General features: G+C 29.7%; 1 protein-coding gene across 3 annotated transcripts; it reads right to left on the minus strand.

Moving 5' to 3' along the window:
• Window positions 1–11,649: 11,649 nt before the first annotated feature.
• Window positions 11,650–22,827, minus strand: PTAC12 (plastid transcriptionally active 12). 3 transcript variants are annotated; one of them, XM_011013966.1, is made up of 10 exons: window positions 22,536–22,827; window positions 22,349–22,422; window positions 21,203–21,841; window positions 19,138–19,250; window positions 18,752–19,011; window positions 17,665–17,786; window positions 16,735–16,803; window positions 12,751–12,807; window positions 12,494–12,610; window positions 11,650–12,021 (listed from the first exon to the last, which is right to left on the minus strand). In XM_011013966.1, the coding sequence occupies exons 1-10, from the start codon at window positions 22,567–22,569 to the stop codon at window positions 11,923–11,925; spliced, it is 1,584 nt and encodes a 527-aa protein (XP_011012268.1). In that variant the 5' UTR covers window positions 22,570–22,827; the 3' UTR covers window positions 11,650–11,922. The 3 variants fall into 3 exon arrangements, with proteins under 3 accessions (XP_011012268.1, XP_011012266.1, XP_011012267.1); XM_011013964.1 differs by having other exon boundaries at window positions 22,349–22,425; XM_011013965.1 differs by having other exon boundaries at window positions 12,751–12,804; window positions 22,349–22,425; window positions 22,536–22,826.
• Between the last annotated feature and the right edge of the window lie 1,089 nt (window positions 22,828–23,916).

Raw genomic sequence — 23,916 nt, forward strand, 5'->3', positions numbered from 1 at the left:
TATTGTTGTTGTTTATAATTTGTACAATTAACTTCCCTGTGGTTCGACCCCAGTCTTGCCGGATTATTTATTACTTCGACACTCCTGCACTTGGGAGAAGGCATCAATCTTTTATTCGTGTCACTAATACACAAGAACTATCATATGAAGTAGAAAGATAATTTTCAATTATAAACATTCATAAAGTAAAAGTTTCAATTAACTTATTAGCTTTCAAGGTTGTAAGATACTCTTTTTAGTTCCTCTTCGAGTAGAATTTTTGTCATAATGATGACAAATACCCTTGTATTTTTTTATGCTCCTAATAGGCTTCTACAATATAAAGATAAAACCCTTATTTTTCTTATTCTTCTTCTTAGGCTTTATAGAAGACTAAAATAGGAGAACAAAACATTTTTTCTTCTTAAAGGCCTTTCATCAATTTTAAGCATATTAAACAATTATTGTAACAAACCATCAAACTTATTTATGTGATAGTTTATAATGAATTGAAAAGCTTTAAAGTAAGGACTATAAAACCAAATCAATATTTAACTCAGGTTTATGATAAAGCTCAATTAGCCCAATTTCTTAATATAACTAAACATTTTTAGAATGTTGGTGTTCATAATGAAACCTTTTATAATCATGAAGTAGAATAATTTCTAAGAGGTCACATACCTCTTAATCTTATTAGCCACATTAAACAATTTTTTAAGATGCGTAAATATAGTACTATCATCTATATTATCATGTTACCTTTGAAGTTTGGTTATTATGCTAGGTAACATCATATATGTAACTTGTTCATTATCATCAATATGATATTGATATTCATTTTTGACTTCATCATCAATATCATTAAGTATAAAAGGAATCAAATTTTAAGTAACATATAATTTTTTTTTCCTTAAGAACAATTCTTATATTTTGGTACTAGTTTAAAAAGTTCGATCTAGTCAATTTGTTAGCATCAAGTTGTTGGTTTTCCCCTAACAAATAAAAATAGTAAAAACAATAATTTTAATTTTTTTTCAAGATTCCCAAGGATCTTGTTAAACAATATAGGGTAGTTTAGGGTTTTATTAAAGATTACCTAAATATGAAATCTAGTTTTTAGGGTTTTTTTTTATCTATTTAAGGCTAGATTATCATAAATCATCCAATTATTTGATTTTTAATAGTAATCCACATAAATAATCAAATCAGAAGTCTCCTAGAAGACAATGATTGTTATGATTTTAATTGATAATCATTTCTTTTATGTGTTTTTAGGTGTCTCTTTGATCAATATATTATTCTACTTATAAAAAAAAATATGATAACTCTATTAATGGAAAAGTATCACTTTTCCTCTCTCTCTCTCTCTCTCTCTCTCTCTCTCTATATATATATATATTATATATATATATATATATAGTTTTAGAAATTCTTGTAATAAAGTCCCTACTTGATTTTTTTAGTTGTAAAATTATAATTCCTTGTACTAATTATATTTTTATCCTTGATTTTAAAAACTTATTTACTTTTAAGTCTCACTTGATTAATCACTCTAGTTTAATTTCTTACAAATAATTTCTAAAATATTGGCTTAAATATAATCATAATCCTAATCAAAACAACATTTATCATAGTCCTAATCCTTTAAATATTAGAAAAGTTATATACAATTTTACTTAACCTTTTAGTGATTAGTTTATTAATGTAATTGTTATCCCATGATGATGAATGTTTTAATTTAGATATTTGAGCATGGAGTATGTCTATTTTTTCAAATCATATTTCTTCTCAATACTATAGTTATTAGTTATTTGAATACAATTTTGAAATCATTTTCAAATCTCATTCCACCATGAATAATGATTTCACAATCAATACTATTCGAGAATATATAAAATATTTTTCATAATTCACCTAGGATGATGAACCTCTATTGATCACTCAAATACTTTTTTTTTTCATATAGTTTATATTACACTCAATATTTACCCATTTTTCAATAACATGTAGTAATGATCAAAACACATAATTTTCTATATAAGATAATTTAGTGATCTCAAGTTTAAAAATTACTTGAATATATATCATGTGAGCCTTTCCATAAATAGAAGTAATATCCCCATATAGAATCCTCATACATGTTAGTTTAGTGCACTTGCCTAATAATCACCTACATATTAGTTTCAATTATCCCTGATACCTTAGTTTATAAGAACAACTGGTCTTTTTTATAAATAAAAGAATATAATATTTATCAATCTCAACAATTCTAATTAATGTCGGTTTTAATAAAACTAGATGTGTTCACAGTTCGGTTTGGTTTGGTTTATGTTAAAAAATCCAACCAAATCAGATCTTTTAATTTAAAAAATAACCCAAACCAAATAAAAAATTGGTTTAAATCGAATCTGCTCAGTTTAGTCTAGGTTGGTTTTTTTATTTAAGTCTAGAAATCCAATATCATTAGAGCCTTCAAACTTCCTAACATTTCTCATATATGCCTAAATTGTTCCATCTAAATCTCTAAATGGAAGGAAAGGTAATTAACCCTAGATGAAGCAATGAAAACATATTTCTTCTTGTTAAGTTTCAAGATTCAACAAACACTACTACAAACACAAAGTCCCATAGTAAAAAATATTAATTAAAGGGACCCAATATCAATTCTATTACTAACAACAATATTTTCATCAATGTCAAGTTTCAAGATTCAACAAACACTACTAAAAACAAAGTCCCACAGTAAAAAATATTAATTAAATGGACCCAATATCAATTTTATTACTAACAACAATATTTTCATCAATGTCTTTAATAACCTTGATGAGCCCTTCCTTTTAACATGGAGTGAGATCAAATAGAGGTAGAACTTAGGTAAGATAGAGTTCTTGAGATTAACTGCCAATCCTTCCAAGAACCAACTTCACCCACCATTTCCAAGTTAAAGACAAATTGGTAGCCACATTTGCTACCTAGCCATGGCCATGCATCGTACATCTAGTGGTTTTAACATATGAATTTTCCAAATTCAAATAAAATTAGAGAATTAAGAGAACCAAATGAAAATCTCAAGTGGGTCATAAAAACATCGATTTCATATCCTTAAAAACTTGAAAAATTAAGTGGACAAACAATTATAAATAAAACAAGAGATGTAGAAATGTAAAAAGTTGTTGAGCGTTAGCCATCTCAAAGAAGATGAGATGTATCACTTATCCTTCTACTTGAAACAACATTTTCTTCTTTCTTTTTTTTTAAATTTATTAGTTCATATTTTTTGAGGTTTTATAACAAGAAAGTTTTTTTAACATCAATTAAATTTTATCAGTAAAGAGTACAGACTAGAGATAATAGAAAGGGAGAGAGGGAGAAAAAGAGGGCATGAGGGTGGAGTGGGGTGCGGCTATACTATTCTAAGTAGCTTATATACTAGAAAAAAATTCTAAGTAAAGTTGAAAAAAAAAATTTCTAAACCAAAAAGGAAAAATAGTTCTAAATCAACTTGAAAAATATGGTAATTTCTGAACAATAACTTATGGGTCTTCTTTGAATGCCTTTCTGACCTTAGATGGCTATAAGGTTTTTAACCTTATAGGAAATAGAGCCTCTAGAATTTCCTACCAAAATCTTAACCTAATTCAATAATCAAATTAAAATGCATTCCTATAAACATAATGTTATGCATTAGGAAAAAATCTCTTGCATTAGTCTTCCTAGATTAGACAGAACTTGTCCTCAAGTTCAAACTTCTCTCGTTTTAATCTCATGGATGTCTAATCTAAATTTACCAACCATTTATATGCTCAATCTTTTCATTAGAATATCATACCTACCATCAACATGATTATAAAGATACTTCAAGGTATGTGCAACACTAAAAATAATATTTTTTACTATATATGGCAAGCCAACATTTCTTAATCGAGTATTGAATTCAAAATCTGGCATAACATTATTTTTATTAATAACAACTATGATCTTTTTTAGCAATACATTTTTATTAACAACACCAAAACTACTTAAAAAAATTTTAAGTATCAACTTTGAATAATTGATTACTGGCTATCAATAACAGATTGGTCCATTTACTTTCATGAGTGAATCCTTGTAACTCCCAACTTATAGAAATTTTAGGATTTTTACAAACCTTAAGCTTAATAACATCTTGAGTTTCTTTCTTATCAAATATTGATGGTTGATTCTAATCCATAAAAAAACTAAAATCATCAAAAATTTTAATTTCACTATTATTAAGGCTTTTACATTTCAATCCTAAACTTCATTCATTTTGCGTTTCAATCATTAAAATTTTTAAAGGGAAAAAAGTCGTTGAAAAAAGAGAGATAACAAAGAAAGTGTTTGATTGGTCATATTTCAATCATAAAAAAATGATTTTGGTGTTAATTAATTTATATTAGAGAGAGAATTCAATGAAGGTAGTGTTGTTCTTTGAACATATTATAAGAAAAATAGATCAAGACCTATAAAATTGTTTTTTATTTGGATGGATTTTTGTTTTAAAGTGATTATAGTTTGGGGTAGGAAATGGTTTTATAGAAGTTCTTAGAGGTATTTTTAAGTGAAAAAAAGTTGATATTGTTTTGATAAAAAAAAACTAATACCTTAATTTTTTTTAATTACTAGAGGTGGTTAGAAATTCAACCATAAAAAAATATTTTATGTGCCTAGACTTGTGTCGTCATGCGTTAAAAAAAAAAAAGAAGTCAGACACAGGCTTGGTCTTCCAAACCCATGTGTGCCTAGACTTTTTTTTCTTGGGCTTTGGGCTACTTTTTTTAACATGTCCCTTTATTTCTTTTTTGTCTTTTTGATAAAAAAATCTCTTTAAATTAATTTATCAAAATAATATGTCATTGTTTTTAAAAAGATCATGGCTTTATTATGATGATATTATTGACTGCTTTATTAATAATTATGTACTAGTTTAATACCCAAAAAATTTAAAATAATTTTCTCATTAATATTGAATAAGAATAAAATATCTATTTTTTTATTTTCTTAATATAAATGTTCTATATAATTTTGTAAAATTTACTATTCTTATATTTCGTTTTATATAGGTGTGTAAAAATATCAATACATGATTTTTTTATTTGTTCCATAATATTTTCATTATTTTTTCTATGAATATCTATTTTTGTTATTGTATTATTAAATAAAAATATATTCTATGAACTATGAAAGAATGGAGGGTTCTTGAGTTAAAAAACAAAAAAAAAAAAACTCTTTAAGAACTTGATTCTCATAAAATTTATCTAAAACCAGAAGTTTGTATGCATGTGCAAGGGGATATGCATGTACAAGGGGATCCTTACTCCTAGAGAATGTAGAGAATGTAGAGAATGGAAATATCTCTCTCAATTTTCCTCTTTTTCTTTGACGAGGGAGGGTTCCCTTTCTAGACAAATGATGGTAGAGCCGAGCCATAAAACCGTTGTTTGAGTACTATGCATGCAGCCATGAAATCAATGCCAAAGTATTATGGGAGTTTTAGAATAATTTTTTATTTTTTCTTCAGATCATCATCTAAAGTAAGTGTATTTTTTTATTATTTGATGGTTCCTTTCTTGAATTGCTTTGCTTTGGAGATGATTTGATGGGACCAAGGGTTCTCGTATTCGGGTCTTAAATCTGCATTCGGGTCATTGGATTTTTATAAAGAGTCGAAGAAAGATTCTACCAAGATATCATATAATATAAAGATATTAAGATCATAATCTCATGCACAAATCCATGGAATGCTACAATGGAGAATCTGGTGGGTATTTGTGAACGAAAATCTGGAGTTCTTCAATGATTGTTGGTGGAAGAACATCTAGGGAGGGTGGCTCCAAATGAATCCTAATGGGAATTGAAACTTGATTCCTGGTTTCTAGTGAAACATTCAACAACATCCCAAGTCTTTTATATATATATAGAAGTAGTTATGTTGGAGGGTCTTGAAAGTATAATAATAGCTGCTTTTTAAAGTATTTTTAATTTAAAAATTTAATAAAAAATATTTTTTAAAAAATATTATTAACATTAGTACATAAAATATTTGAAAATAAAAAATATTAATTTTAAAAAATAATTTAATTTTTTAATACCAAGGTTAAATAGCATTGAAATAGAGAACGTGAATAGTCCTACCCTAGCTCCAAAACCCCACCCTGCCTCTCTTGGGCCTCAACTCAACAGTTTCCGGGGAAGATTTCAGACTTTGACCCCTGAAATATGACCTGAGAAATACTAGGGTTTCGGCCATTTGTGCATGTTTTGGGTGATCAAGTATTAAAGGGCGTGAGAAGGTTTTTGTAAAAATTATATGACAAAGAAGTCCATTGGATTTTAAATTAAATCTTAATTTAATTGTACTCCAAAAGAAAACTAATGTATGTTCGTCGGAGGGGTTCAATCATGTGCAAGGAAATAGAGTGTTGTGGACGGCACTAATTCTCATATAAATGGAAAAGGAGAGGACCAAATCTCCTAACGTAAGAAAAAACTCACTTCCACCTAATTTAATTGTACTCTAAAAGAAAACTAATGTATGTACGTCGGAGGGGTTCAGTCATGTGCAAGGAAGAGATAGAACAAATGGCAGAAAAAAACCACTTTCATGGAAGCAAATAGAGTGCTGTGGACGGCACTAATTCTCATATAAATGGAAAAGGAGAGGACCAAATCTCCTCACGTAAGAAAAAACTCACTTTCAAAGACCAAAAGTACTTTCTCCGGCTGAGGTGTCCGTCTTTGCAGTCCAAGGTGTCAAATCCAAGAACGACTATACTGTAATTAGTGGTGTAGTTTAATTATGCTCTCTTTCAAGGAAAGTTATTTTTTTAAGAAAATAAATTTTTAAAAAATAAATTATTTTTTAATATTTAATAGTATTATAGAAAATAAACTGAAAAATATTTTTTATTGTTTGGTTATATTATGAAAAATAAACTAAAAAATAACTTATTCACTTTTCTGAAAACCAAGCCAAATTTTTCTTTGACTGGAAAGTGTTTTCCGTTGATCAACTTTCCTAACGATAAATAAACACAAGAAAGTTTGGAAAATGATTTCTCGGAAACCACTTCCGGAAAACAAACACAGCTAAAAAGAAAAATATTTTTACGAAAACCAAGCAAAATTTTTTTGACTGACAAGTATTTTCTGTTACCCGAAAAGTATTTTTCGTTGATCAACTTTCTTAATGGAAAATAAATACGAGAAAGTTTGGAAAGTGATTTCCCGAAAATTACTTTCCGGGAAACAAGTATGGTCTTAGTTAAGTTTTAATTTATTTTATAAAAATTATTAATTTAAATTTTATAAATTTTAAAATTATTGAAGACATTTATGATTATTAATTTTAATATTAATAAAATTAATTAAGATATAAATAAATTATATTAATCAAAAAATAAAAAATAAAACAACTAAATTGTATTCTATAATTTGGTCATCTTTTCACTGAATTAACACTCTACGAAAGGTTGCCTTGTAATAAAGAGATATGACATCAAAGAAAGTGTTTTGGTTGCGTCTAATTTTTAATATAGTACATATCTGTCACATCAAATTAATTAAATTAATTTGAGCTCATTTGAATAAATTTGAGTGAATTTAATATATTATTATTTTAATATTTTAAAAAATATTATGTTGATAATTTTAGTTTAATTATATTTTTACAAATTATTTATATAGTATTTAAACTTGTAAAATTAACTAAATTATATCAGATTAACCCTCTATTGTTTAATTTTTTTTAAAAAAACATGTTACTAATATCTAGATATATTTTAATATTCAATAAAAAATTAATTTAATCCATAACACAATATACAATTATCTAATTAGATTTAAAAATGTATATTTGATATAATTTCTATTATATTTAATTTCATCATTGATTTAAATTTCAAAGGTCCCGTTATACATACTTTCTATACTTTTATTAAACACCTTTTTTTTTTTCAATTTAATGATCAATAATAGTTTTTTAATCCACCTATGCTTCAATCTAGAGAGGCCTCCTTCTTGAACTATTTTGAAGAGACATTTTTCACATTCATCTAATATAACTAAAGAAATAAATTCTATAAAGATGACTTCTTGAGGTACGTTTAGCATTCAAAACCAGTTTTTAATTATTGAACAAACACAACCTTAGCTCATTTTGTAGCTACTGCGTTCCTTCATGGGATACAACAAATTCCGAAAACCAACCTTGGATTGTGAAATTGGAAGTTACGATATTGGCTAATACAAGCATAAAGGAATCAAGAATGCCTCACTTACCCCACGTTTGTAGATTCATATTAGTCAAGTTTGGGCCCACGAAGGTCCATTAAGAAAATGTCATCGATATAGACGCAAATGACATGTCAAGTTGATCACTAAACTCGGTTGACTTAATAAATTTAGGTGATCTAATCATACCTAACTTTATCAACTTTTTTTTTTAATGATGTAATTTTGAATATAAATAAAATAAAAAAATTTATGATTTACAAAAACAAAAAAGAAATTACAAACTATTTTAAAAATGGCTTCTTTCCATCACATGATTGACTTGTCATCCTTTGCAACAATAATTTTACAAAAGCATATCCTCTTCGAAACTTGAAACATATTATTTCCTCTTCAAAACTTCTTTGAACCATAGATATAATATTACATTTAGTGGCTTTGATATATGATGGTTTTTTATTAAAGATTTTTAATGTAATTTATGCGATGCTTCTTCAAAGTTTACATGTTACTTGGATCAACCTTTCCTACTCTTGATTTGGTTATCTCTACATATAGATCGATCACCTGGTCAAATTTAAAAAAATTATAATGAAAATAACTAATAAGATACTACTAGTTATTCTATGTGTATCATGAAATTTCTTATTTAATATAATGAATCTAAAAATAATTAAAACATAAAATTGCATACATAAAAAATTTCATAAGTATAAGCCATAAAAAGCCCTATTAGTTAACAATAATATAAGTAAAATAAATTATGAAAAATAAAAAAGGTGAAGGCAACAAAATCATTTTAAAAGAGATTTTTTTTTGTTAACTCTGCAACAATCAAAATAAATATCAAAGCATTTAAATTCATAAAAAATTTATATATCTTTGGTCAAAATCCTTATTTCTTATTTATATATCTTTTTCTTATTTTAATAAAACATTTTTTTATTAACATGATTGTTTGAATAAAAACTTTAGATAATTAAAATAAATATTCACAAGAATTCTAATAATTCAAATTCATGAATAAAAAATTTATTTTTAATCAAAAATCCTTTTTTTCTTATCCATTCAACTTATTTTTTTTATTTTAATGAAAACATATCTTTTTATGGATAAAATATGACTCGCCAAAATTTTTCTCTTCTCTCTTTACAAGTAATTTTCTCTCTCCCTCTCAACATTTAGAGACTTAAATATGAGAAAAACAAAGTTTTAAAATCAAATCATACGCATCTAAAACTACAAGGACCAAAAATGAAAAAAATAAAAGAACTTAGGGACCAAATTTAATCTCTATAAAATTTTCATGGAACAAATTAAATTTTTTACAACATCTAGGAACTGAAACGTGAGAAAACGAGATTTAAGATCACAACATAAACATCTAAAATTATAGGGATAGAAAATATACAAATCAAAAACTTTAAAGACTAATTGAACTTCTTTGAAAACTTTAAAAACCAAATTGAACTTTTTGCAATATCAAAGGACTTAACACACGAGGGGAAAATGAGATTTCATGATTAAAATATTAAAAAAACTAATTATAGTTAGTTTCTCGTGAATTAAAATAATGAAATGATGAATTTTCTTTTTTAAGAGAAAATCTTAGAAGTAGTTATAGAAGGTAATTTAGTTTTTTTTTACAAAATCCATTTATCATTTCAGATTGATTTCATTTATCATTTCAGATTGATTGGGGCAACTCAATCTTTTCATGTTCTGAAAGCATAATAAAACAGTTAAATTACCTTTAAAAAAATATAATTTAACTAACGTGCATGAGTTCTTTTTTATTTTAACTTTAAAGTACAATAAAATAATTAAATTATCATTCAAAGAAAAAATTATTTAATTAGTGGCTAAGAACTTTTTTCATATATTTCACACTAGTTTCTTAATAATAATCAATTTGATTAAAAGGTAATTTAGTATTTTAATAAATATAAAATATTATTTAAAAACAAAACTAGATAATATGTGCATTGGGACACGCATGGGGTGTTTTTTGAAGACCAAAATTCACCTTCCACAATGGTGTTTTAATTGTCTTAGCAGTCCCTTTATTTCTTGGTAACATACGATTTATTAACCTCTAATTTAGCACCGATGATTTTTTATCTTGTTTTTTTTCTTTTTTTTATCCTTGATTTTTGTATTTGACCTTTCAAATTTCCAAAGCAACCATTTAGTTTGTTTTTCATTAAGATTTGGTTATTGTGATTACTATATATTTTATTTTAAATAATTTATAAAGTTGATTTCTTTTAATTTTATCTTTAATCTTTTCATGTAAGATTTAATTCTGATTCTTTTAATTATTATTATTTTATTTGAGATAATTTTTAAAATTAATTTTTTACTATTTAACACCCTTTTATTTTTTTTCTATAAGATTTTTTTCTTATTCTTTTTATTACTATTTTTTTTAAATTGATAATTTTTTTATTTATCTTTCAACATTAAATTGATTAGAAATTAAGCTTCTTGATTGAATTCGAATATAAAATTTCACAAGTTATAAGTTTGAAAGATGATACAAGTTTAGAAAATTCATCTAAATTTATTTTTTTTCTTTTTTTAAACTAATATTTTTTAAATTTTATTTTTTTTTATTTTTTAAACTAATATTTTTTAAATTTTATCGTTCAATATTTATTTAAATGGAGATTAAGCTCTGTTATTTTATTTTATTTTATTTTCTATAGAAGTTTTCCCTAATTTCTAAAATGACCCAGGTTATTTCAGATTTTTTTATTTATCATTCTTTGTTAAAATTATTAGGTTATTTCAAATTTTTTTATTTATCATTCTTTTGTTAAAATTATTTTTTTTTTAAAAAATATTTTTAATTAAGTTAAATTAAATAACTAAATATAAATATAAATATAAAATATTCACTTTATAATATTTTATTTGATTTATTTTTTAAGTCATTGCTCCAATGACATGTATAACCTCATTCAATACCATTAAGCAACCTTTTACAGTGACTTTAAAATTATCTTGATGATTTCTTATTATTGGTAGGGCAATGTTCATGATAAATTTGATGATGAATCTCTAACGAGTTTTTATTTTTATTTTTTATAAATATAATATTAGCAACTTATTGAACCCAATCAAATTAATTATTCAAGTCTCAATTTTTTCTTGTTTCTTTAAAAATGTTAGAAACAAATTAATCCAATCTGCAGAATAACAGAACCATTACCAAGCAAACAAGTAAAGCTAAAAGAGGTCTAGCACACATTTCATTGCTTACATCTCCTCTTTCACTTACAGTTTATACAAGCACAAAACCAGTAAATCCCAAACCCAACTTAGGTCCACCATCCCTTGCCCTTGCATCACAATTTTATATGGTTCCCTAAAGAGTCATCTTTTGCCATAGCTAAGGGCAAATGCACATTAATCAGGAAAGAGAAAAGGTAAATTATATTGGTACCCATTTATATCAAAATTTTCCATACCTAAGGGAAAATGCACATTCATCATAAGTTCTTAAAAGTAAGTTCAGCATACATCTCAAAACGAACAAAAATGGTACCTTAAGCTGCAATTGATACTCATATTAGTCGCTGAAAGACCCCAATTAACAATGAACTCTATTCCGAATTTCAATTATCACACCATATGTCAGTTTCATCAAATGAGCTGAGAAACTTCGTTGTTTTTAAGGCCAAGCAATAATCACTCGTCTTGTTCAAAGTCCATAAGGAAATCAGTTAAGTTCTCCGAATCATCAATTGCCTCTTCAAGACTCAACGGACCCTCTTTTTTAGGTTTATCCTGCAATTTCAAGGAAATCAAGGACATGATTCTTGTCAGGGGCTTGAAAAGTGTAGGAGCTGGTATATACATGTATGATACTAGTGGTGCACAACTTCTCAATTCCTAAAATCCTTACAAAGGAAAAATCTTCGCTTCTAATATAGTGGAATTAGTGGAATTCTATGATTTCGAAGAATACAAGTACTTAAAACATGTCTTTGCTAAAATGAAGGAATAAAAAAATCTATCTATATTCTTGCAAATTTTGTCAAGGTTATGCCTTCTTTCCACTTCAAATGAAATAGGCTATGGTACGAAAATATTTCCATTTTAAACAATCTAGAGTAGACAACACAAGAATGCTTCAGAAGCAACAGGAGATGTGTATCATAGCAACAGCTTTGGTGCTGCAGCACTGTGCGTTTGCATGCATGTGCCTGTATCAGATGAGGCAAGGCATTAGACATAATTTAGAAAGATGCACCATCACCTTTGATTTTCGAGCCTGGGGAGTAGTTTTATAAACACTCCAATTTCGTGTGATTTTTTCGTCTTCCTCTTCCTCTTCCTCTTCTTCTCCGTCAACCTCACTATCCTCTCCCTCGCCCTATTGCAGGCGTGAACAGAAAGATGTCATTACATATGAAACAGGTACGTTTAATTAAAATGTACAGCATGATAAATTTGTGGTATATGTGGATGTATGAAACAGATGATGGTAAAAATTGCAGGGGACATGAAACTCACATCATTTTCACCAATGTCAACAGCTCGTGCCATAGCTTCATCAATGTCTGTCATCTGCTTTTTTTTATCAAGAATTAAATGATAATGAGTAAATATTAAAAGCAGCCAAAATCAATTACTCTTTCCTTGGGAAGAATTAGATGCAGTCATGCAAAAGAATACTGAAACTTATTTTGAGTGAACACGTAAACAATAGTAAACTTGTAATTTCAGCATTTTCCACCTAACATGAAAATTTTTCTAGCTACATGTAGAAAATATATATATCTACTAATTAGGAAAACTGGAGTTTCCAATTTAGGTTTTTCCTATTTTAAATAGGAAAATAGGGTTATTAGCAGTCAGTCTGATTGTGACTGCGAATGTTTCATACATATAAATATGGATATAACCTATGCTTGGAATATTTCAGAATATCGATAGAATGAATAGTTTATTTCCTGCATTTGACTGATATAAACATAGAAAGCGTGATATTTCTCTGCTGGAAGTAATTCTTTGACTTAACTGGAGTGATGATAGTAGCTCTTTCTAATTGTTGATTGCTTTCATATTTTCAGATCAGAAATTCAATTACTGGATCCCAAAACAACCCAACCTATAACACAAATCTAATCACTTAGTATTCTGTAATGCATCAAATTGTATAAGAGCTTAGAAATATTATAGGAACATGGTAACTGATTTATAAGTAGGGCTTGTGAGAGATGGTAAGGTGAGTTGATGCTCTAGCAACTAATGGAAAAAAAATTCTGTTTCCAAATGGAAAACCAATCACCAAAGGAGTCAGCAGATTTCAACCCTGAAACAGTCAGCCAAAAGGCATCAAGAGGTTGCACATTCTATAGATTAGCCAAACTCAGGTTGAAAAGCTAAACGAGCAAGTGAAGTTGTCAATACAACACACATGGCAGTTTGCACTGCATGCTGAAAAATGAGAACATAGAGCTGAAAACAAAAGGCAGAAAAAGGAAAAGTCAAAATAGAGGCCTCAACAAGAAGCACGTTACCAAGTTCTGCTTGCAGAAAATTAAGGCAGCTAGTATATAAGCTATACAATGAGAACTGTGAAATGAAGTTCCTAAAGAGCTGGCAAAAAACCTAGAGCAAAAACCAAAAAGGCAAAACTAGTGCGATGGTTTATAGAACCACAACCAAAATTATAACTGCAAGAATTGCTCCTTGGTCCAGACTCATCTAAATTTTCTTTGCGATTGATTCCTAGCAACAAAGAGGAGAAAGCACTATCAACTTTAAACTTCAGTTCAATGATCAAACCATAATTCAAGTTTAAGGAGTCTATTCTACTTCAACACTCCAAGACTCGAGCTCAAGTTTTGATTTTTCACAGGGATTAGGGTGTATGCATAAAAGATCTCTCATGTCCTGATCACAGGTTTTTACTTTCCTCTCCCTATATTTGACTTTCTGATATATGGAGCTCCAACAAGAACACAAGTATAACATGAAAGAATACTCTTAAACTAGGCATTACAGGATATGAATATTTTTGCAAATGAGTCAGTCAAATATTTGTGCTATGGCTTGTACTTGTCCATGAGTATTTTGTATCATTTATTCAGTAATATAAAACACACCCTTTATCTCTATTAACTTTTCAGGTAGTAGCATGCACTAGCAGTAGAGTTCCATCTGCGTAAAAGAAGTTTGCCATATGCTTGAGTTGGTATCCCGAAAGCTCATTCCTCGTGTATGCTTATTTGTAACTATTTGATTTATATATTTTCATTTAGGTTTGCAAATCTGTTTAACTAGAGCTCCATGCCTGCATCAAGTTATGAGTTTGTTTTGAATATTCTGTAAATGACCACTTATTAAAGTTAGTATGTAAAGTTGATACTGAACAATAAGTTTTACACTATTATTGGTATACATTTTTTTAGGTTGGAGGCTTGCGTGGACAAGGTGGACCTTGCGATCATCCTATTTGCATTCCAGTCACATGCTCGCTTATCAGGCCATGACAAGTACCACTACTAGCACTAAATGGTTCATCCATCGATCTATGTCTAGAAAAATATAAGGACAACTACAGTGGAAAATAACAGGAAACACATGAAAGATGTGATGGCAGAAACCAAAACAAACAGAAAGACAAATCAAATAAAAAAAAGCCTATAAAGAAAAAGAAAAAGAAAACAATCTCAGAGACAAGTGTTTGTCCCAACAAACTAAGTTATAATAGAGAATAACATTATCCCATATAAGGTTTAACAAAGAATGGAAAGTTCAAAAATCTATTGAGTTATCATTGTTCAGAGTAAACTGTCAATCAAAACTAGACCAAATTGTATTAGGGCAGTTCAGTTAGGTCTACTCCTTAAGAGAGATGGTTTTGTTTGTAAGCCAAATTATATATTTTAATTATGATCTGATTTGATTCTTTTAAGAAAATGAAGAAAAGAAAGTAACTGTAATCCATGCAATCCTTATTTATACAAACACTAATTCATTATACAAATTTGTAAACAAAAATACAAAACTGTATAAAAAACTTGATGCAGTATAGGAACTTTAAACTTAACTTGTTTGTTTGTAATTTTATATGTTTAAGATTTTATTATTATGCAGGTAGAATTTTACAATTTTGTTTTGATTATTATTTTTAAAAAATAATATTTTATGAGGATTCTTATTTCCTATTTAGTTTAGGATAATAGGATTTTTTAGTGTATATATAAACACCAGTTTTTCTTTACAGAAGAGGGATATAACGTTGATGATTAATTAAAATTTCAGAGCTATGTTTCTTCTGTATATTTGAACCCCTGCAGGGTTTTCTTTCAATCCTTCAGCCCACTTCTATACAGATCTACCCTCTTCTATATGGTTTCTTTCTTCTCTATTTTTCCCTCTCCTGTAGGGAATTATACTTCTTTCTACTCTCTCTACTATCATGTCTGACATCAACCTTTCTAAACATTTTATACGTATTTTCTCTTTTCTTTAAAAAGCTCCTGTTCATGCACAATCTATTCTATCTTAAAACTATGACCTCATTAGTTGTGATTTGATTTTGAACTCAATATGTTGATCTAAATAAACTCCTATTTTAAATTTGTTAAAGTTCAATAAAAGTTCTTGTTTTTAGTAGTCTCCTCAGGAATCTACAAGGGTTACAATAGAAGCTTCTGATTGGCCTCATTAAGTAGATATTAGAAGCTGCGTGTTTTTATGTTGACACCTTGCTTTTGATGTGCAGCAGTGCAAACTGCTTATGGTGAAAATAGTTTACTTGTCTACAATCTACCCACATTTTCAATACATCCTAGTTGATTTCAGGTTTAAAATTATGGTTTGGGTGCAGCTATCACTGTCATGAATCAATTAGAAACACTGGACAAATTTTTAGTAATGCCTTTTTTTTTAATCATTTCACAATACAAACACTACAATCATACAAACAGCATGTCATAGCTAAAGTAGCAATTATCATTAACTTCATGTTAAAAATTGAGGAAAATAACATTATCTTCATTTTCAGAAGTGTGTGTTCTAATTCAAGAGTGCTCTTATTTTTTCTTTGAAAACAATGTTAATTTGTTCAATGAACCAAATAGAAACACTGCACAAAATGTTTATTTTAAAAAATAATGCTAGTTTGACAATTAAAAAAAAGTTTGTTTTTTATTTTGAGCAAGTTCTTATAAATCAAAAGAACAAAACACAATAAGAAAAAAAAAATTAAAATAAGGCCTTTCTTTCTCAAATATATAAATATATGAAAACCCTGCAAGCAGTTTAATTTCCATGACTTTAGTTTTTATTTTTTTGGATATAAATTAAAGACTGAGAAGACAGCAAGTTCATAGTAAATTTGGGGGGTGAGAAAAAGATCATGTGATATTATTACAAGTATCTCATCATTCAGTAATGAAGCATGGAAAAGAATATTTCATTATAGAAAAAAGAAAATGATTGGCAGAAAAGATAATATAGCAAGTTCAGCTCTCTGTTAATTACCTCGAGTTGTTCTGTCTTCTCTTTTGCCAGAATTTTTTCAAGCTCCTTCCTAGATATGATTTTTCCATGCTGATCAAGGTTAGGAAAACAAAGTCAGCACTTGACAAACTGCCGTAATAATCACAGGCATCACCTAAAACACAGAATAATTCCACTTGCTTTATGGAAATTAAATTTTAAATACATCAAAAAGAATATTAAACATCCTGGGCAAACTTGAGAATAAAAAGCCAAGATCATCATGAGGGACTCCATCCAGTGGGGTTTGAGTTCCTATATGCACACTGCAACCTTGTTTTGTTCCTCTTGTAGACGCCACCTTGGTTTAAATTGGAAATCTTGATAGAATTAAAATGAAAGCAAACAACAAAGCCTAATCTAAGGTCATAATTCATATCTGTAAGTGTCTTTCCATTTACTTTTATTGTTGCTTAGCAGACTTCGAAATATCTCGTGTAGAACCATAAACCGCAAATGGTTCAAGGTCAAGTTCATCTGTTAGTTTGGCAGACCCAACTCCAAAACTCAGTGTCATTTATGAACAAGCATTCAGGGGTTAAAAAAAATGAGTAAGATGCCCAAATAAGTGATACAGGAGTAGGAATACAAACAATTAGATGATTCTATTAGCTGCAGTCTTCATGAAAGAAAAGGAACAGAGAGACTGAAATTAGAGAGGAACCACAAACAATTTTGATGGTGGCAAGTTCATTCAATTATCCATTGGATGATATCATCCAATCATCTCACAGCTAAACTAACCATAAGCTTTGTACTGCGGCCTCTAATAGGAAAAACTGACTCAACACCACTTATAAACCAATTTTGAGTTCACAACATACACTAAAGCCATTGAAATCATCGATAAATGCTTGACTACAAACATTTTTGTAACGTGATTAAATAATTTAATTTGGCTAGAATACTAACTTCTTTCAGGTAATCCAGCATATTGGGTGTTGGTTCATGAAAATCTGGACCCCTGTAATCAATAATTTCATTTGGATCTTGAATGTAGTTGATGGTTGGGTAAACAGGATCTCCACCCCAAACTGCAAAAGCCAATAGAATTATCAACTGCTACAGCACAGCAAAGAAAGTTTGATAGCCTAACAGAGGAGTAATTCACATTTCTTCCATTAAATTGCTTTATTAACATAGAAAAAACCCTGATAATTTAGGTAGGAAAAGAAGATAAGAAGCAGCCTTGCTTTATAAGGTCAGGATAAATGCAGGAATGCAAAAGTGCTTTTCCAAAAAAAAAAAAAAGAAGAAATAGTCAATGAACTACTTTGTGGAGTGGACAGTGGGTGTTCCTAGTTCAAGTAATACTAAAAATTTAGGTAACAGAGCAAGCAAAGTATTACGAATAATAGAACAGCACATACATGAATGTGTAGGTCTGATATGCAGCCAATCTGAAGGACATACAAGCTGATTTCAAATAGAAAGAATCCATCAATATTAAGGATGGACATTTCTTCAACCTTTTGCTTAGATAGAAAAATTAAAATTAAAATCAGAAAAGGAAAAGGTCACTTGATGGGAGAAAAAAAAAAGGCGCTGAATAACCAATTTATAGAAATTTAGTTTTTATTATTGTTTAAGGATCAGCTTTGAATTTATTTTTATGTTAGTTTTTTTCGTTTTATTTCCTATTTTAGCATTGATTTTTGGGGTTTCGCTATGCCTGTATAAGTACATTTTTTTGTGGTTAGAGAAAGACATTTCTTGCATTAAAGTTGAGTAACTTGCAGATTCCTTATCCTTGTGGATCTCAAGAATCCTAATTTCCATGTTGATTCTGTTCAAGAAAGCCTCCTGTGGATCTCAAGGATTACTTGGTGGATTTCTAGGTTTTCTATGCATTTCTTTTGCTTTCCTTCCTCACTGTACATCATAGAGAAATATGCACACAATAACAAATAATTTTCACATCTAGATCAAGAAAATAAATTACTGCGATAAAAATTAAAAGATAGATAAAGCACAAACTTATCAGCTTTAGATTAGATACTTTGCTTTATTTGATCCTCTCGCATTCGCATTGCTAAAGGATCTCTACGAATACGAACATCAGTCCCCATCATTATGCGAAATTCTCTATCTGTTTGATGGCAAAACATTGCAATTAGTTGAGCGTTTTCATCTTCACCAGTCTCTTCAAAATGCTTCTGAATAGCTTCTTGTGAAGTGTCTCTCTTCCATGCTTTCACCCATTCCGAGTAGTATGCCATTGGACCTATCCTTTCCAGTCTCTTTTGTTCAGCTTCAAGTCTACACAAATTGCAAGTGACATAAGCCAACAATTTTTTTTTTCAAAAATACATTTGCCTCAATAAGATACAGAATTACATAGAGAAACACAAAATGACAGGTTCAAAATAGAGATCAATATTCTACCTTTCTTCCTTGTAAAGATGTTTTCTAGCTCTGTAAAGAGAAACCTCCGTTAATGTTGGTTCCTTACCATAAAGCTTCACCTGCCCAGTTTCAGCCATTGCTTTGAGAAAAACCTGCACCGTGTTTGAGGTGGTCATTGGAAAGATACTTAAAAACAAGGAGTGGGTTTCTGAATTAATACATCACATGGTTTATTATTTCATTGATGCAGGACAGATTTGGGATTTTTGTCCTAGGAATGGTTTGTGCTAAGCTAAGCGATGTATAACCACTGACAATCTTGAAGAAAACTGGCTCATTTTATTCAATCAATAATTCAATGATCCTCTACTGAATTCATGGGTGCTTATTTATAAGCATCAAACCAAGTAAAATAACAAAACCTAACAAGTCTTTAACTCCCGAAGGAAACTAGAATCCTAATTTAACTACTACATAATAAATATTACTCCTAAATAAGACTAAAAATCTTGAATAATCATACCATTTTAAAATACCTAACTAAACAAATATTGATTCCCATTATTGTCCTTCTTCACTCCCATCATTCTCCGTAGTTCGAAAAAATTCAACCTTGAGTTCTAAAAGTGTCGAGTAGCAAAAACTCCACACTCCAGAGCCTGAAGAAATTTTTTTGTCCATCTTGTGTCTTCACAAAATCTCAATTTCCTTTTGACAAGTTTTCTTCAATGTCATTCATCAACTTGTTCTACAATTACCCATTCTTTTAGTTTTTCCTCTTGCGATTCTACAATATCTAAAGTTATCTCTTGCATCATAAAACGGCCAATGTCTATTATTAACCTGTCAAGCTTAGCATTGATTTCATCTAGTTTTTTTTCTAAGTTCAGAATAAATGGTTTGTGAAATTTGGACTTTGGTTTCCAATATGTCACCAACTCTAGAGGACTTTGTGTTCCTAGTCAATGGAACTTGATAAGCTGCACGTTGTGATAATCTGAATTTTTGTTTTGGAGGATAGATAGCATCAATAAGGCTCACATTATCATAGTACAATCATAACTTACACATGTATGCAAATCGAATATCCATCTTACAGCAATTTTTAATAAGCACGGGTACTTTTAAGTGCAAATAAGCTGGAATAGCATGCTTCACATATTGAAATTGAACGAAAGCTAACTCCAGTCCAAATTTACACTCTAAATATCTCCAGTCACTAAATATTTCATGGTGTAACACATCATCTTCGATAGGTCAAACGGCATGCGAGAATCTTACAAATAATATAACCAAAGGACTTGATCTTGAAGAAACCAAAACAAGAAATACACTCAGCAGCAACTGAATTTGCTCAATCTGAAGTCTGAGCAAGCAACAACAAGAAAGGCAGTGTGGTTTGAACTGTAATGAATGAGTTGACAATGATGTTGCATGTCTAAAGTATAATTATGGTGCAAACTGAATGGTGCCGCTTGTGTAAAGACTAAGATAACAACTTCCTAAATATGAATAGGCCTTAAAATAATTCTGAAAATTAGTAGAATAACCCTGTTTCACAGGAACATGCTGAAATCACAATTTTTCCATGCTTACAAAATACCCCATGACTATTCACTTTAGACCCCAAACACTAAAATCTACCAGGGACATATTTTTTTTTACCAAAAAGACTTTTTAATAACTGAGGAACCAAAGAGGAGAGTGTTTCTCTAAGTATAGTATGCCCTGCTCCACCATTTAAGCTCATGCAACACAATTAAACATGCAGAACAGAGTTCCAAGACCCATGAACGAACAGGAGCCAGAAAGGCTAGCTAAAAAAACCAATGTCACTGAATATTTTTTGATATGCTACTTCAAGACTCACATTTTAGTCAAATAATATCGAATTACATGCTTCAAAACTAATACTTTCTGGCATCAACACATTTTTACATTAAAATGAATAGAAGGGTGGAGGACAACATGTCAAGTTTGTCCCGACCCATTGGGGACAAAGGTACAGCAACTGCTTTGTTAGCATAACAAAATGCAATCATCATTAAAAAAAAAAAGTTCAGTTAAAGTCACTCATGACTTTTTCTATAATTGGCATACTAACCGTTTCAACATCAGGCTTCCTCCTTTGCCATCTGGACCATTGTTCATTCTCTGGCTTTCGCCAGTTCCACCATAATTCTTCCTGTGGAAGAATTCCCTCGATTGGCTTCTTCACTTTTGGATCAATAAAGGGATGGGGACGCCCCAGTTTCTTGTCTAACTCATATCCGGTTTCTTCTTCCTCAGGTTCTGTATCATATATTACATAGTCAGATGAGTCATCTTTAGGTTCCTCTTTCATTTCCTCATAACTTTCAAGTGCCTCTGAATCACTGAATTCTATGCTTGCTTCAGAAGATTCAGGAGCAGCCACTGAAGCTTTATACTTTTTCCTTCTGCTTCCAGGCTTTTTGCCATATGATGGAGATCCTGCAGACAATCCTGTTGGTTCAGGAGCCCTGGCAGCCCTAACTCGATCAGCAGTGCCTTCTGGCCAGTACTCCTGGTCCGGAATACTAGCACGAGCACCAGATGCCGGTTCAAGCTGCCCAGATGTTGAGTCCATATAGCTATGGTAGGGAGGAAGCTCAACATATACATGCTCAACGTTCTCATCCTTCTTCTCACACTTTATACAAGGCAGTGACGGAGCCTTACGAACTTCCAATGTTCCAGCTGGAAAAGAGCCTATAAATGGCGTCTGCATGGCAATTGTTAATCGAAATTATTCCATGTACCATCAGTAAATGGCAGATGAGATTGAATGAAGTATCTCTAAACTATGAAGATTTGGACTCTAACATTAGACAAATCCTCCTAAACATATTACAGTTAGTCTTTTCATAGAATAAAGACTAGCGCTATTTGCATTATATTTGCCACAACTCTCAGGTGTAGGCATTTCCTTGGAAAACTCACTCAACGGTTCAATATTTGCTACAAGATTAGCAAACTTTTACTCTTCGCTGAACTTTGAAGCAAAAAGGTATCCAGCAGCAACAGCACATTTATTTTTGTCCCTTCTTTAAATCAGAAATAAAGAAGGTTCCAGCGCTTTCAGTAGACTAATTTTCAAGCTTGAGACGACAGCCCACGTCATCAACATTCCTTCTATTGTTAATCAAACCCAGAAACTCAAAATGTAGAGTTCAAACAGTTAACAATACATTTGCATTAACAAACAAAAGAAAAGAAAGAAAAGCCAAACCTGGAAAAAATGATTGAAGCGTGGCTTCCCATTAACAAAGCTATCAGCAGAAATACTGCCCCTTAATCCTCTATCTGCTACACGCAAGAACCCAAAAAACAAAAAATTATTCTCAAAGGTCTGCATATATTGAAGAAGAACACGGTATGTTTGACTGAATTTGAATAATAATGAAGCAGAAACCCACCATGATAAACCCAAATTGCTGATAGAGAAGCCATCACCGTGACTGTGACTGTTCCTTCTCTAGTAGGTAGCACATATATGAAATAAATTATATCAGTTGATAAAGTTCAACAGAGGATTTTCTTTTCATGGGATTGTGAGTGACACTTTGAAGAATTCTAGAGTTTTAGTTTGAGGGGTTTAGCGCCGGTTGGTTATGCGTTTGCAAGGGCGGAGAGGTGCTCCAGCGGTCGGGGCTTTAGGAAAGGGATAAGGCAACCGGGGCTTTTCTTTTTCGACGAGGCCGAAAAGGTTGTGCAGGGAGCCCTCTTTTATACTTACATGGAACCAAACAGTTCTTTTGTTTCTAGATGGAGTGAGCAGGCCTTCATTAACAAAAATAACTCAGTTTTTTTTAGATTAACGTGGGTGTTCGGGCCAGCTTACGTGCACCACAACTAATCTCACAGGACTGAAATTAACGACAAAAATAACTCAGTTTTTCATTCTATAGGAAAGCATATTTCACTGTAGATTACATAATAAAATAACCATTTTATTCTTTCAAGAAACATCAATAGGGGTTTTTGCTTCATGCCTCATCAGTTGTTTTCGGATGGAATTAATCACAGGCATGGTCTTTTCGTATTTTTCAAGTAAAGTAAAATAATTAAATTAATCTTAAAAATAAAATAATTATCTAACTTACATCTAGGGGTTATTTCATATTTTTTTATTACTTTTTTAGTAATAATCAAATTGATTAAATAATAATTTGATATTTTACTAAGATCTTGTTTGATTATTGAAAAGTAGTTTTTTTTTTAATGTTTGGTAATGAAATAAAAAATAAATTAAAAAATACTTTTTAGTATTTGGTTATGTTATGGAGAATGGGCTGAAAAATAACTTATTAATTTTTTATTTTTTTCAAATCTATTAAAATAACGACCAAAAAATCTTACAAATTAAAAAGTTGAATAAGAATGAAATTGAAAAAAATATAATTTTATAAATTATCTCCAATAATATAAATAATAATTAAAATAATATAAATCAAATCTAACAAATTAATAAATTAATAAATTAAAATAATAATAATTACCATTTCATAAGTAATTTCAAATAAAATAAATAAAAATCAAAAGAATAAGGATTAAGTTGATAGATAAAAAATTTTAATTAAATTTCAGTATTGAGATTTCTTTCGATAGCCGAGCATTATTTTCTGCAATGGCATTGAAAGAGTCATAGCATGGTCTGCCCAGTAGTCAAGCACGTGTACACAGCGATGCGACGATTGAGCTCTAGTAGACTTTTTTTTATTCTAATTGTCAAAATATAAAGGTTTCTTATCATTATATTTTTATCCAATTTAATCCTCATTCTTTTTATTGCTATTT

This window comes from Populus euphratica, unplaced genomic scaffold (assembly GCF_000495115.2).
Source record: "Populus euphratica unplaced genomic scaffold, PopEup_1.0 scaffold982.1, whole genome shotgun sequence".
Lineage (NCBI taxonomy): Eukaryota > Viridiplantae > Streptophyta > Magnoliopsida > Malpighiales > Salicaceae > Populus > Populus euphratica.

Coding starts and splice junctions, on each gene's coding strand:
- PTAC12 (XM_011013964.1), bottom strand. CDS start 22,569: ATGGCTTCTCTATCAGCAATTTGGGTTTATCATG. Junction 21,842..22,348: donor GCTTCAATCATTTTTTCCAG/GTTTGGCTTTTC, acceptor ATTGCCATGCAG/ACGCCATTTATAGGCTCTTT. Junction 19,012..19,137: donor CATCTTTACAAGGAAGAAAG/GTAGAATATTGA, acceptor CAATTTGTGTAG/ACTTGAAGCTGAACAAAAGA.